This window comes from Meles meles, chromosome 7, assembly GCF_922984935.1.
Source record: "Meles meles chromosome 7, mMelMel3.1 paternal haplotype, whole genome shotgun sequence".
NCBI classification, from domain to species: domain Eukaryota; kingdom Metazoa; phylum Chordata; class Mammalia; order Carnivora; family Mustelidae; genus Meles; species Meles meles.
Window position 1 is genome coordinate 135692659 of NC_060072.1, and position 14977 is coordinate 135707635.

At 38.1% G+C, this 14977-nt stretch overlaps 1 protein-coding gene across 1 annotated transcript in view; it reads left to right on the forward strand.

Moving 5' to 3' along the window:
• LOC123947364 (amyloid beta precursor protein binding family B member 1 interacting protein) overlaps positions 1 to 14977 on the forward strand; it is a 118482-nt gene that overhangs the window by 49774 nt on the left and 53731 nt on the right. The window contains exons 3-6 of the mRNA XM_046013534.1: positions 1694 to 1765; positions 7161 to 7248; positions 10190 to 10482; positions 13946 to 14023. Of these exons, the coding sequence (XP_045869490.1) occupies positions 1694 to 1765; positions 7161 to 7248; positions 10190 to 10482; positions 13946 to 14023 (531 nt within the window). The remainder of the gene's footprint in view (positions 1 to 1693; positions 1766 to 7160; positions 7249 to 10189; positions 10483 to 13945; positions 14024 to 14977) is intronic.

Here is a 14977-nt window from a genome sequence, read left to right on the forward strand (position 1 = left end):
TCAACAACAGGCGTAGTTATGCCTGTAGGGACACAGCACCATCTTGATGTTGTCCACTCCTTTTGATAACCCAGTACCAACAGATTCCTGGAAAAGGGAATGAAAGGGCAGGGGGCAAGATTTTACCAGACGAACACTGAAAGAGTTTCAGCAGAGGTCATTAGAATGCTATTGGTTTTGAGTTATTTGCATCTTAGGTGTGTGATTCACTCTGGCACGTCCCTCGTGCACTGTGTATCAGTGGTGTGTGCAGGCTGAGAAACTGAGGTCTTTGAGCTCAACAGGTTTTCTGACTCATCTGTATCACATTTTTCATGAAATTCTTCATCATTTTAGTGTTTTTCTGAATTTAATGATTTAAGAAAAATCTTTAATGGCTTTTAATGGCAGGGTTCTTATTATTAACATCATCTTTGGTTTCTATGAGTTTTTTTGGAACACCAGCTGGCACTTTTGAGGTCGGCAAATAAATTTATTTTTTTCACTCTGAATAGATTACTTTTCTCTTATGAAAAATTTAAAATGTGTTAGCACTAAGATTCTTTTTTAATTTGAAATACAATTTACATATCATGTTAGTTTCAGGTGTAAAAGATAGTAATTTGACAATTACATATTTTACGAAATGTTCACCATGATACACATACTCTTAACTTTCCCTGTTAATAATAATTCATCTGAAGGATTTTTTTTTTTTGGTCACATCGTACTGCATAATATTCTAATGAAAATAAACTCATATAAGTATTTCTGGAATTTTATTGTTTATCCTGCTAGTTTACTTTATTAAATAATAAATGAATCATCCATGTTGAGATTTTGAATACTCGATGAATTGTTGGAGGGGACAGCGTGTGAAACCATGAGTATTTTGTTTACTCAAATACTTTCTTTTCTCCATTTTGTAGGTAATTTAAAGAAGGGAGGGCATGACTCAGGTGCTTTGTAAGCAACTGGGAGGGAATAAAACCCCATGTAAGTGGCTTCCCTCCCCAACCAGAGGCAGGACCTGTCTGCAGCAGCCTTTCCTTCCCTGAAGTAATAAACACTAAGCCCGGCAACCTACACAAAAATGGGATCTTCCTTCTTTGTTATTCCATCTTTGCTCGCTGATGCTATGTTTGCGTCCTCCTGACTCAAACTTTCACCAAAGATACCTGCAGTGTCTGCCTTACTTGTCACGCACCTGAGTGCTCACCTCCTTATGCCCGGTGGTCTGACCCTGAGCATTCACTGAATGGCTTTCTTGGATTCAAATACATGCTTCCCTGGCCACGTGCATGTTTACCTGGTTCTTTCCGATGTATCTGATAGTTAGGATGTGCTTGTCCCATGGTCTCAGTGTCCTCTCTAATTTTAACTGAAGTCCCCTCCCTGTCCTTTCTGATCAATCTAGTTTTGTAGGTATTCACTTTGTCCACTTGGCCCTGCAGAGACTGGTCTAGTCTGAGAAAATAGAGTCCAAGTGTTGCTCTGAGACAGTTTTATGGTTTGGTTCAGTCTTGGACCAAGCAAATTGGAGAGAAGGTAGGCATGGAATTTCAGGCTGAAGTGAACTTTTCTCTCCAAAGCCTTCTGTTTTCAACGTACTTGCCCATGGATAGGGCTCATGGGGAAAATAAAGAGATGGGATATTTATCCAGGACCAGGTTTTTATTAGACTGTTTATATGGGTTTTTTTTTCCTTTTTCAGATGGGTGAGTCAAACGAAGATATAGACCAAATGTTCAGCAATTTGCTGGGAGAGATGGATCTTCTAACCCAGGTAAAGACCCCTTTTTAACTTTCAAATTAGTAAAAGGTTTACAGAATTTGACTTTAATATGACAAGAGAGCTGTCTTAAAAAAATAAAAACTGGAGAATGACAATATTGTATCTTCCTGATAGAACTGTAAGAGTGATAGAGAATGAAACAAAGCTGTTTTCCTGATTGTACTCAAGGGGGTCAGTTAATTGACTGCATTGACATACATTCTGTTATGGCAGTTCCCATGCTTATCATGTTCAGATATTTAGCCAATGGACAAATTTTCCCCAACCAAACCCACACAACCACCACTACTAAACAATTTTTCCAGCTGCTACTTTTAAATAAAGACTAGCCAAGGAGCACCTGGGTGGCTCAGTAGTTAAGCATCTGCCTTCGGCTCAGGTCAGGATCCCAGCATACTGGGATCCGGTATCAGACTCCTTGCTCAATGGAAAGGCTGCTTCTCCTTCTCCCACTCCTCTTGCTTGTATTCCCTCTCTTGCTGTGTCTCTCTCTGTCAAATAAATAAATTAAATATTTAAAAAAAAAAAAAAGACTAGCCAAAAATATCACATGATCTTTAGTAAAAAGTACCAGCCTTTGAGGAAATTTTTTTATTATTTTATTTTTTTTTAATTTTATTTATTTATTTGACAGACAGAGATCACAAGTAGACAGAGAGGCAGGCAGAGAGGGCAGAGAGGGAGAGAGGAGAAAGCAGGCTCCCTGCTGAACAGAGAGCCCAATGGGGGGCTCAATCCCAGGACTCTGGGATCATGACCTGAGCTGAAGACAGAGGCTTTAACCCGCTGAGCCACCCAGGCACTCTGAAATGCTACATTTCAAAGGATAAGTAGGAGTTATTGTGACTTCTGATTAGTGTGTAAAAGCTTAGTCCGCTCAGAGTAGCATGAAGAGCACTCAGACAAGCATCACATCTAGGAAAAAGCCCCTGGCACCAGGACTAGATTAACTCAGAAAACCCCATTGTTGGGCTGACTGGAGCCCCGGGGCTGCTGACCTGAGGACCACTGATCCAGATTACAAAGTTAGGTGAGCATTAGTGTGTCTTGTAGTGTTCTCATAAATGCTTCTTTGATTCAGAACATAGTCAGCTCATAACTTTCTGTATAATATAATAAAATAAGAATAATCTGATATTCTTAAATAAGACAAGGATCTTAAAAGTTTCCTATAAAATAATCGAAGAATAGTCTGTTTTTTAAAAAATATATTTATTTCAGGAAAAATAAATCAATTTTAGTTAGCATCTGCTTTATAGTTCATGTAAAATTCGAGAAAGTTTAGACTCTGTGAAGGAAGTAACAAAAAATGAGACAGTAGACTTAGATGAAAAGGCTGATTAACAGTGAGTGTTAGGATGGTCACCACATTCCTGCAGAGGAGGGGACTTCTTATGCTGCACATGAGAGGGAAGGGTTTGGGTGAACATTTGTGGTCTCCATCCATTCACTCACTTCTACTCCGGTTGGGAGAGTGACTGTTCTTTTTCTTTTTCTTTTTTTTTTTCTTTTTAAGATTTGTTTATTTGAGAAAGAGAGAAAGAGAATGGAGGAGAGGCAGAGGGAGAGGTAGAGAGAGAAAAACCCAAGCAGACTCCATGCTGAGTGCAGAGCCCAACACCGAGCTCCTTCCCATGATCCTGAGATCAGACTTGAACTGAAACCAAGAGTCAGGTGATTAATCCGCTGAGCCACTCAGGAGCTCCCTGTGACTGTTCTGATTGGTCGTGGTCTGAGGTTTTCATAGGTCCACCACTGAGTGTTGTTACTCTAACTCAAGAGTGGGAAGGGGGCCTCTCATTGTGTCTTAGACCCCTGCCTCCCCTGAAGACCCTAATGGTGTTTGCTCTTTCTTTATTGTGCTAAAATGGATATAGTCACAGGGCTTCCTTGGCTAATGCACTTCTCCCAACAGATAGGCCTCAAAATTTCATGGTAAAGAAAAGACCCCACTTTGACCTTTTTTTTTTTTTTTTTTAGATTATTTATTTATTTATTTGACAGAGAGAGAGAGAGATCACAAGTATGCAGAGAGGCAGGCAGAGAGAGAGGAGGAAGCAGGCTCTCTGCAGAGCAGAGAGCCCGATGCGGGGCTCGATCCCAGGACCCTGAGATCATGACCCGAGCCGCAGGCAGTGGCTTAATCCACTGAGCCACCCAGGCGCCCCCCACTTTGACCTTGAGTCTAAAATCTAAGCTTCAACCCAGCCATTATCAAGTGCCCTTTGAGATTATTGAGTGTTTTCTGAGCCATTAGAAAAGCTGTATTTTTATCCTCACTTGTGAATTTTGTGCAATAGTCTTTCTTTGAAGCTGCAGTGTGGTTGAAATGGTTGGATTGAACATAGGCTTCCTGATTTCCCAAAAGAAGCAAAATTAAAGGAAACTAGAATATAATAATGACTTTAACTTTTTTAATTTGAATAATTTGATGTAATTATTATATGTCATATAATATGTATTAATATATTAATATATGTTATTATATAAAATATAACATATTAATCAAATTAAATAATTGATAATAATTGATCAGCTTGAATAATTTCAAGCTTAGAGAAAAGTTGAAAGAATAATGCAATGAACTCCCATTTTCTTTTCTCCCAGATTTCTCATTAATTACTCTCCGTGTGTGTGTGTGTGTCTGTGTCTGTGCATGTGTATGTATATTTGTGTACACATACATGTATGTCATGGATATAGAAATTGTGTATGTATGTATATCTGTGCATAGAGAGACGTAAAGTCCTGAAACCAATACATATTATAACTGGATTTTTGTGTGGAAGGGGAACTATGCCATTTCCACTATTTATATGAGAAAGATTTAAATAGACAAATATCCATGAAAATATACAAAAGAAGAGGTAATGCTACATTTAGAAAGATTCATGAAGCAGAACTAGATTCAAATATACACAAGAATTTAAAATATGATAAAAGTGTCATTTTAAATAAGTAGAAAAAAAGAGAGTTATTTAATAAATTGTGTTGAGATAATGTCTGGAAAATCTAAAGCTGGATTTCTACCTCATACCTCATACCAAAATGAGTTCCATGAGTCAAAGATCTAAATATGTGAAATATATATAGAAGGAAACATGAGAAAAATGTTTATCCAGTACTAAGATGTGGTACCCTTCCTAAGGAAAATAGGACACTCACAAACCATGAAAGAAGGAAATATTTAAAAATAAAAATTTTAAATATCTAACATGGCAAAAACAAATAATTAAACTGTGAGTTCATATTGATACCAAGAATAACAAATAACAAGAATAACAAAAAATAACAAAAACAAAATTACTTTATCAGTCATCATTGGAAATTGACAGAACATTAACTAATCACTCTGAAAATTGATAAAGAACCAAGCTTTTATAAAACTCGGTTTTTCTATGGTCCCAGTCAATCTATATTTCAGACTAAACAAATGATTGATGAGAGTTCTTTTTATTTTTAAGATTTTATTTTTAAATAATCTCCACACCCGGGCACCTGGGTGGCTCGGTGGGTTAAGCCTCTGCCTTCAGCTCAGGTCATGATCCCAGGGTCCTGGAACCGAGCCCCGCATCTGGCTCTCTGCTCAGCAGGGAGCCTGCTTCCCCCTTTCTCTCTGCCTGCTTGTGATCTCTGTCTGTCAAATAAATAAATAAAATCTTAAAAAAAAAAATCTCCACACCCAAAATGAGGCTCAAATCCACAAGCCTGAGATCAAGAGTCACACACTGTAAGGACTGAGCCAGCCAGATGCCCCAAGAAAGTTCTTCTTTATTATAGAATTCCAATTAAACATATAAAAGGAGTGAGGAATTAGAAAATCACCATTATGAAACTTCTGATGAAATAATTTCCGATATGTGTATACAGAGCAGTGTTCTCAGTCTTTAGTCATACATATATTACCTTCATGATTTTTGCTATGTTGCAACCCATCTGTCCTATTATTTTTCTTAATATTTGTCTTTAATTGATTTTTGGAATTTTACTTTATCCCAAGTAGGTTAGATGTTATAACTTAATTTTTTCATAAACATCCAAAGAGGTACATGATAATTTAAATTTTAATTGTTTGTGTTTTTGTATATCACCTAAAATCACCAGACACATGGAGAGCATGCTACATTCTTTATTTCATGTTGGGCTTTGAATGACTTTCCTATGATGAAAGGAGCTCCTTCTGGACATCAGTCTCCTCTTTTCTCTCCTTCTGTATTTTATTGGAAGTCTGTCTTATCAAACATCTATGTATTAATATTTTGTTAGAGAACTACTTCTAATTTCTTTGAATACCATAGTAAAAAGAATTAAGATTAATTGTGCCGTAATTGTGATGTGAGACTTCTTAGTCACAGCAAACGAACTCACTAATGAATTTCTTTGTACTTTCACTAAATTTTTTGTTCTGGGATTTGCCCCTTAGTTCATCTGTCAGTCTCCCCTCTTCACAATTTTGCTGATTCTGTTTTTCAGGTTGAATCTGGAATGGCAGTCACTTTTCCCTACCTTTTATCTTTGATTCTGATTTGCTTAGATTGCTTTAACTTCTTGATTAGTGGTCTTTTTTTTGTTTCTACTTATAAATGAGCGTACCCCATTACTTTATTCTCAAACATATAATGATTCTCTTCCTTCAGAAATTTAAGACATAAACAAGGTTATTATTTACTAAATCAAAGTAACATAAGAGGATGCACTCACAGTCATGAAATTGTTCATGTTTCAGAGTGGGGAAAGCACATCTCAAACTATAGACATAAAAGTATTTTTGAAAATTTAGTAATATAGCTTTTAAATCATACAGGAAGACACTTTTTCAATTAAAAACCATTATTTACACAATTAATAACTTATTCTGTCTTAATTTCTTTTTAACAAGGATTTTATTAAATAAGAGTGTAACATTGTACTATCTAATGGCAGATTCATCCTGAAACAACTTTTATCTTCCAAGTAACTAGACATTCCTTTTCTTTGATGCCATTACTGAAGTCCTTCTAGAATTGCATACAGTTTACTGAAGTCCCTCTAGAATTGCATACAGTTTACTGAAGTCCTTCTAGAATTGCGTACAGTGTATATGTCACAAACGCACCATGCCAGGAGATTTTTTTGTTCTTTATAAAAATGAACTATCCCATGCACATTATTCTCAGTTGACCTGGTTTGTTTCAGGATGCACCTGGTAGAACAATTTTAAGTTGTAGTTTTCTGTAGGTGAAAAAAAATCACATAAAACATTTTCATGTAAGAATACAGTTTTTAAAGAACATATTCAGAAAGAAAATGTGTAAATAATAAATGATCTTTGTCTTAATGATTAAAATATACTCCAGACATGTTCGTATGGTGAATAACTTTGGGGGGCGGGGATCTGTTTTCACAGAGCCTAGGAGTTGACACTCTTCCTCCTCCTGACCCTAAACCGCCCAGGGCTGAATTTAACTACAGTGTGGGTTTTAAAGATTTAAATGGTAAGCATAATAATTTCTTTTTTCTTAAGTAATTTGAGATCATAATGATAACTAAAATCTGTACAAAACTATGATTTGAAACAAAAATGTAAGGAACCTGGATGTTTTAAAGCCCTGGATTTCAGACTGTGTTTTATGGTGTCTGGATTAAATTGGGGCCCAAGAAGATATTTTTGCCTACAATGAAAGGGAATACTATCCTGCATTTATGTAAAGTATCAGAACTATTTTTTTAAGTAACAGGAGTTTCTCCTCATTACTAAGCCCTTAGAGTAATAACGTACAGTAGTGTAACAAAACTATTAATAAGGAAATGTCCCTTCAGGGGTAATAATGAATTATCCATTTCAAAATGACTGCTTAATATATGAACGGATGCTTCAAAATATATTTTAGTTGATATATAATTAATATGTAACATATTTGCCCTGACATTTTTTTTATCCTCCCTGAGATGGTCACATTATTTTATTAACAAAAATCTCTCTTCTTATTTAGTGTGGAAACATTAGCTCATGTGCTATTCAAATTGCAATGAATCTTGAAGTAATTGCTTCCAAGTTAATGAGAATTCACGGCAACTCTTGACAAAGATTTCCAAAGATTTTGCAATGCCCACCAAAAAATGAAAAACAGCATAATAGAGAAGCCCAGAAATCCCAAATTCCAAGTTTTATTTCTGTCACTCACTGGGTTTCATTGCTTCTGTTATTTTCAATAATATTTTTATAAACCCTTAGGTGCCATTGCCTGTATCTGGATAAATTATAATACATCTTTTCTGACTTCTTTTTTCACCTTCTTTTCTGTTTGCCATAAAAATTTACTGTTCCTGTCAATCATTTCCATCATGAATGATGGTAACACTCATGACATTTCAAAAAAGGCAATACACTTTGGTACAGTGTATGACATTAATAAATAATGTATTCTCGTACATGTAAACAATGCAGATTTGCCTTATCACACTCATAATGGCTGAGCTTTAATCAATTCAATTAAAATTAAGAATACCGCAATGACAGGCAACCAATCCTTTCTAAGCACTCAGTACTTAATTTCCAAAAATTATTGAAAATGACAGAAACGAAGAAACCCAGCAGTATATAAACATAGTAATGTTAAAGTACAGTAGCAAAAAGCTCATGTCCTTAAGGAGATAAGACATATACCTGCAGCACAATTTGGGTCTAGGACAAAACCATTAAAAAGTACTGATATGTACTGAAAATTAAATGTGTTGGGAATTAGAAAAGAAATAAGTGTTTTACTCTCTTTGCTTAAAACACCGCTAAAATGAGTTAAAACTACTTTGCCCAAAATCACTCAGAGAGTTAGTGACAGACTTCTGAGCAGAATCCATGTCATTCTTATTCCGCAATTCTATATTGCTCAATTCTATATAGATAAAGTGAGAATTATGATTTGTTTTGGAAGTTGTTAATATGAGAATTATGATGGGAACTTTATCCCGAAAATTTTTACAAAGGATTAAAACCATTTGCTTACATGGCAGCTGTCACAGTGTAATTGCTGGCATTAGGAAATTGTGAATGTGCTTCGTTTGTTCCACATATATTTTCTCTGAAAATTGTTAACTAATTTAATTTTATGAAGGAGTCATATGCAAAAATCGCTTAGAAGAAAATAAATCCTCTTCACTCAGACTGGAGATCCATACCTTAGTCTAAGTGCTGTATCCACTAGAACTATTAACATGTGGACAGTATGCCACATGGTGTTTATTACAATGTGTGGCAGTAAATTCTTTTGCAAAGCCTCATGCCTGTCGCTGAGTAGGCTGCATTTACTCATTCCAGTCCGTCCTGCACACAGAAGGTGACTCCTTTTCCTCGTGGATTACTTCCATCATGTCCATCTGTGTTCATTTCCTTTGCCATCCACTGAATGCCAGAGCGCTCTGCTAACACTGCTCACTGACCCCACTCCCTCTAGGCCTCACTGTAGATCAGCTTTCAGGATCACATGTCTGATGGCCAATCACCCATGGGAGAAATTCCTCACACTCACCCTGAAAATCTGTGTCTGCCCTTTTTTTAAAACTTACCTTGCAGCTCATCATCTTATGAAGTCTTTACCACATAACCCCAATTTTTAAAAATGGTTTTTTACTTCAGCCCCCTTAGTCCTTTATTTAAAGCTGTTTATCATTAATTGTTCGTTCTTTGAACCTGAGCGTTTCTGTAGTTAGATGGTGTCCCTACAGAAGCATTATCCTTACCACAGGTCTTAAATCATATTAAAGCCCAGTTGGTTGAGACCTACTTTCTTCCAAGTACATATATCAGTGGTATTCTGTCTGCCCTCCTAAGACCTGGGGGAAACTCCCCTCTGTCTGTTCCCAACATCTCCCCTCCCCATTTTCTAAAACTCTCAGATTTTGCACCAGAATATACAAGAATTCCTACTTAGCAAATCACGTGCTTGGATCTGACTTTATAGCTAATCTGTGATGGTAGCAAACATATTTTCCTCCTTTTACTTGGTGGGGGACAGTGGGGGAGGAATTCAGTTTTGTTGAGGCTTAATTGACAAAATTGTAAGATATTGAAGTGTACGGTGTGATGAGTTGATATATGTATCCCTGGTGAAAGATGTCCTCCATCAACTTAATTAACCCATCCATCACCTCACCGTATTTACCCTCTTTGATAGTGTTGTTGAGAACATTTAAGTTCTACTCACTCAGCACATTCCACTTATACAGTAGTGTTACCGACGACAGTTACCGTGTTAGATACGTTAGATCCTCAGGCTTTATTCACCTTTACCACTGAAAGTTTACACCTTTCGCCAGCCTCTCCCTGTTTCCCAGCCCCTGACCGCCAGTATCCAAATATCACTCTTAAAAATGGCCTTCTTTCAGTTTTTCCAGGTATAAATTGTTGTTTTGATGCTTAACATGATTCTCCCCCGTCAGAGTCCTTAAATGCACTGGAAGACCAAGATTTAGATGCTCTCATGGCGGATCTGGTGGCAGATATAAGCGAGGCTGAGCAGAGGACAATCCAGGCACAGAAAGAGTCATCTCAGAATCAGCATCATCCCGCAGCCCCGGAGATGCCAGATTTCAGTGGTGCGGGGGCTCTTGGTTATGGAGCAAATGTCGCTGCAGTTAGTGTTAGCCACTACGAGAATGACTTACCTCCCCCACCAGCTGACCCCATGGTAGACCTTCCTCTGCCGCCACCACCGCCCGAACCTCTCTCTCAGGTAAGTGTGGGGGGCAGAGATGGCAGGACTCTTCGCTCTGCTGCCTCTGCTTCCCGTGATCTTTGACTTTCTTCAAAAGGACAGTTACATTTATAAGTCTCTGGAGTTCTGAGACACTTAAAAAACAAGGATACCGAGTACATTCATTGCAAAGCCAGAATCCTCCATGAAAAGACATTGGTGTGTCTAAAGAGTATATTGGGGCCATATTCAGGAGTGAATAGAGCTTGGCTAAAGTTTATATTTATATGCAACGTTCCCTGACAATACTCAGTTTGGGGGTAATGTTTTATTACCTTGGCATCAACTGTGGAGCTGATAAATACATGTCTGTGTCCCTGTGCTAGCCTGGTATGTAAAGAATTGAAAGCATTCCTTACATGCTTCTGAATTTAATTAAATGGAATTTTGTTGAATCTGGCAGCTCTGTTCAGTGGGGCAAAGATACCCGTGAATCATTTGTAGTGTCGTATTTGGGTGGGGCAGTTGTGACCAAGCAGGTGATGAGTGCTCAGTATTTTCAAATTTCTGAACACTGGGAAGCCATACATCTGGGAAATTTATATCATCATTATTTGGGACATTAACTTATGTCTTTTATAGAGTAAAAAGAGTATTTTTTTTTCTTTTCAGCGTAACAGAATTCATTGTTTTTGCACCACACCCAGTGCTCCATGCAATGCGTGCCCTCCCTATTACCCACCACCTGGCTCCCCCAACCTCCCACCCCCCGCCCCTTCAAAACCCTCAGGTTGTTTTTCAGAGTCCATGGTCTCTCATGGTTCATCTCCCCCTCCAATTTCCCTCAACTCCCTTCTCCTCTCCATCTCCCCATGTCCTAAAAAGAGCACTTTTAAGGATTTTCCTTATGGTAAGCCACTTGAAAAATACCTAAAAGTAAGAACCCGGCTCTGTCTCTTGTGGCTTGAACATTGTTGTACTGTGTGATGGTGGTCAGTTTTCATAAATATGACCCTAGTAACCCTGAAAGTTCCTACAGTGCCTTTTGAATGAATAATTATTAAATATAAATCAAATACTCAGTCATACTCTATCATGCGCATTGTTCTATTGTGTATTTATTGTAGAAAATTATTTAAAAATTAGTGATCCGTGCAGAGACTCTTTCATTCCCCAACTTTACTTCCTAATCAACATATAACACTGCCTAAGTTTAAGGTGTAAAACGTGATGCTTTGATACACATACGTACTGCAATATGATTTTTTTTTTAAAGATTTTATTTATTTATTTGACAGAGAGAGATCACAAGTAGGCAGAGAGGCAGGCAGAGAGAGAGGAGGAAGCAGGCTCCCCACGGAGCAGAGAGCCTGATGCGGGGCTCGATCCCAGGACCCTGAGATCATGACCTGAGCCGAAGGCAGCAGCTTAATCCACTGAGCCACCCAGGCGCCCCTGCAATATGATTTTTATAACAAGGTTAGACACACCTCCATCACTTCACATTACTTTTCTGTGTGTGCATGTGTGTACATGCACATGTATGTGGTGTGAACCCATAAGATGTATTCTCTTAGCAACATTCAAGTACACAATACAGTGTTGTTAATAATAGTAACTGTGCGGGACACCTGGGTGGCTCAGTTGGTTAAGCGGCTGCCTTCGGCTCAGGTCATGATCCTAGCGTCCTGGGATCGAGTCCCATATCAGGCTCCTTGCTCAACAGGGAACCTGCTTCTCCCTCTGCCTTGGCCTACCTCTCTGCCTACTTGTGATCTTTCTCTCTCTGTCTCTCTCTCTCTGACAAATAAATAAATAAAATCTTTAAAAAAAAAATATAGTAACTGTGCTATACATTTTTAGATTCCCATAACTTATTTGTCTTATAAATGGAAGTTTGTACCCTTTGACCAACATCACCCCATTTCCCCACCCCATCCCAATCATTGGCAACCACCATTCTACTTTCTGTTTCTGTGAGTTTGACTTTTTTAGATTCAACATATAAGTGAAATTATATGGTACCTGTCTTTCTCTGACTTATTTCACTTAGCATAAACCCTGTAGATCCACCCATGTTGTTGCACGTGACAAGATTTCATTCTTCTTTATGGAAAAATATATTCCATTGTACATCTACTACATTTTCTTTATCCATTCATCTATCTATCCATTCATGTAACACTTAGTTTGTTTCCATGTCTTGGCTATTGTGACTAATGCTGCAGTGAACATGGAGAGTGATTTCATTTTCTTTGGATATATACCCAAAAGTGGGAATTTGGGATCATATGGTATTTTTAATTTTTTGAGGAACCTCCATACTTTTTTCCATAGCGGCTGTACCAGTTTACCATCCTATCAACAGTGCAAAGGGGTTCTCTTTTTCTTCACATCCTCCCCAACACTTGTTCTCTCTTGACTCTTCGACAACTGCCATTTGAAAGAGCAGAGGCTCTTAATGTAGTATCCATGAAGATTTCTAGGAGGCCATGATTTCCTGAAAATATATGCAAAATTGAATGCACATGTAAAGCTTTATGGGCTTTCTGGCTTTCAACATATTCCTAAAGGGGTTGGTGACTCAAAAAAAAAAAAAATTAAGGATCATTGGTGTAAGAAGATGTATGTCTGCTTTCAAGTGATTGGGATGTAACCAGAACAGCTCATTTCCTCATCATTATAAATAAGTAGGAGAAAACTGAATGGGAAGAAATCAGAAACGGAGACAAACCATGGGAGACTCTTGACTCCAGGAAGCAAACAGGGTTGCTGGTGGGCAGGTGTGTTGAGGAGATGGAGTAACTAGGTGATAGGTATTAAGTGGGGCACGTGATGTGATGAGCACTGGGTGTTACATGCAACTAATGAATCATTGAACACTACATCAAAAATTAATGATGTGTTGGCTATTGAATTTAAATTTAAAATAATAAATAATCTTAATCCTATTCTTGGAATATTTGCTTACAAAAATTAAAGGGCTTTGGGGCTCATAGAATATTTCAGTCTATTTTCTGCCTATTCATGCATGTTGGTCAGTTTTTTCTTGGTGAATTATAAGTTTGAGTCTAAGTCTTAACTTTTAGGAAGGTTAGTACCCCTTTAGGAATTGGGTAAAAACGAGGAGTTCCAGAAAATGCACGCTGATCCGGAAGACTGTGTGTAATTTCAGGGAGTTCTCAAATCCCTTGAGATTCACTAGCAGATTCTTCAGGTCAGCCCTGTCTAGAGCCACTCAGAGATTTGTGTGGACCACGTATGTGAAGCACTTTGAGAGTTGTCATAAAATCTTTGAAGTTACAAAGTGTGGCTGTCTTCTACATCTTTGGGCTGAAGATTTTTGTTATAGTCATTTAAATTCTGAAAATCAAACGTGAAATTTGGTGCCCCCAACAGAGTGTTCTGTCAGCATAAGGTAACTAAGACGTTAGCCGTGGCGTGGGTACCTCCTCACTGCTCTTGTCTAGTGGACAGTGTTGAATGTCTTGCTGTTTTACAGGAAGAAGAAGCAGCCCAGGCCAAGGCCGATAAAATTAAGCTAGCGTTGGAAAAACTGAAGGAGGCCAAGGTGAAGAAGGTAAGCCGTGAATCACGTTTGCATGGGGCAGTTAAATTAATAACACGGTATTATGCTGGATGATAAAAAAGAAATAAAATTTCGAGTGGTGTCTTCCAAATAGTTGTAATTTTGTGAAAATTTTAGTAGAGATAATCACATAGTTTTACTTTCTGTGACATCAGTTAGCTCATTTGTGCCTGATAAATCACGACCTCTATTAGTGTAAATCTAGAAGCTTCCAAGTTTCCATTCCCAGGGCTCCCTCCCTTGGGGACACACCCTCTTGGGTTCTGCTCGGGTTTTCTGTAATAGTAAGTGGTGCCACCTTCTGGACGCACGTTTATTACGGGGTCAGAGCTCAGCTTCCCATTGGCCTCACCTTGGCATTTCCATGACTGCTTTGTGCAATTTTGACAACCTCCCAGGCAGCCTACAGCCCCGCCACCCGCCCTAGATGTCCTGCTTATGTCCGAAGATCCCAAATGTTGTTTTGGCTAGTGCTCTGGGTTCAAGGTTGCATAAGTTTTGAGTGACCTGCTTAATCCTAGTTTCCCAATAAGCCTGCAATTTTGAGTGTTTTCTGTAGACTAGGTTTTCCAGGAACACATATATTATAACAACAACCCATGTATTTAACCTCAGTGGAAGCACATACCTAGTAACAGTTAACTGTTAATAACAGTTAATTTGGTTACTTAGGAGAAAGATGAAACATATATCCTGACTATCTTCCTGAAGCGTGTATCAGGTCTAAGACCACTTAAGAACTTTTTACTTCTAGTTGGGTGAAGAGCATTGGACTTTATGTTCTTACAACATCCCTCATGATTCCTTGAATGAAGGTGTTCAGCACATGTTGAATGATATTCAGTAAATTGTCCTTGACTACCCCTGGATCCAAACATTCAGGGTTCATCTATGAAGTCTTCCCAGACCAGTCTGTTCCCATTCGTTTTAAACGTGCATGCACTT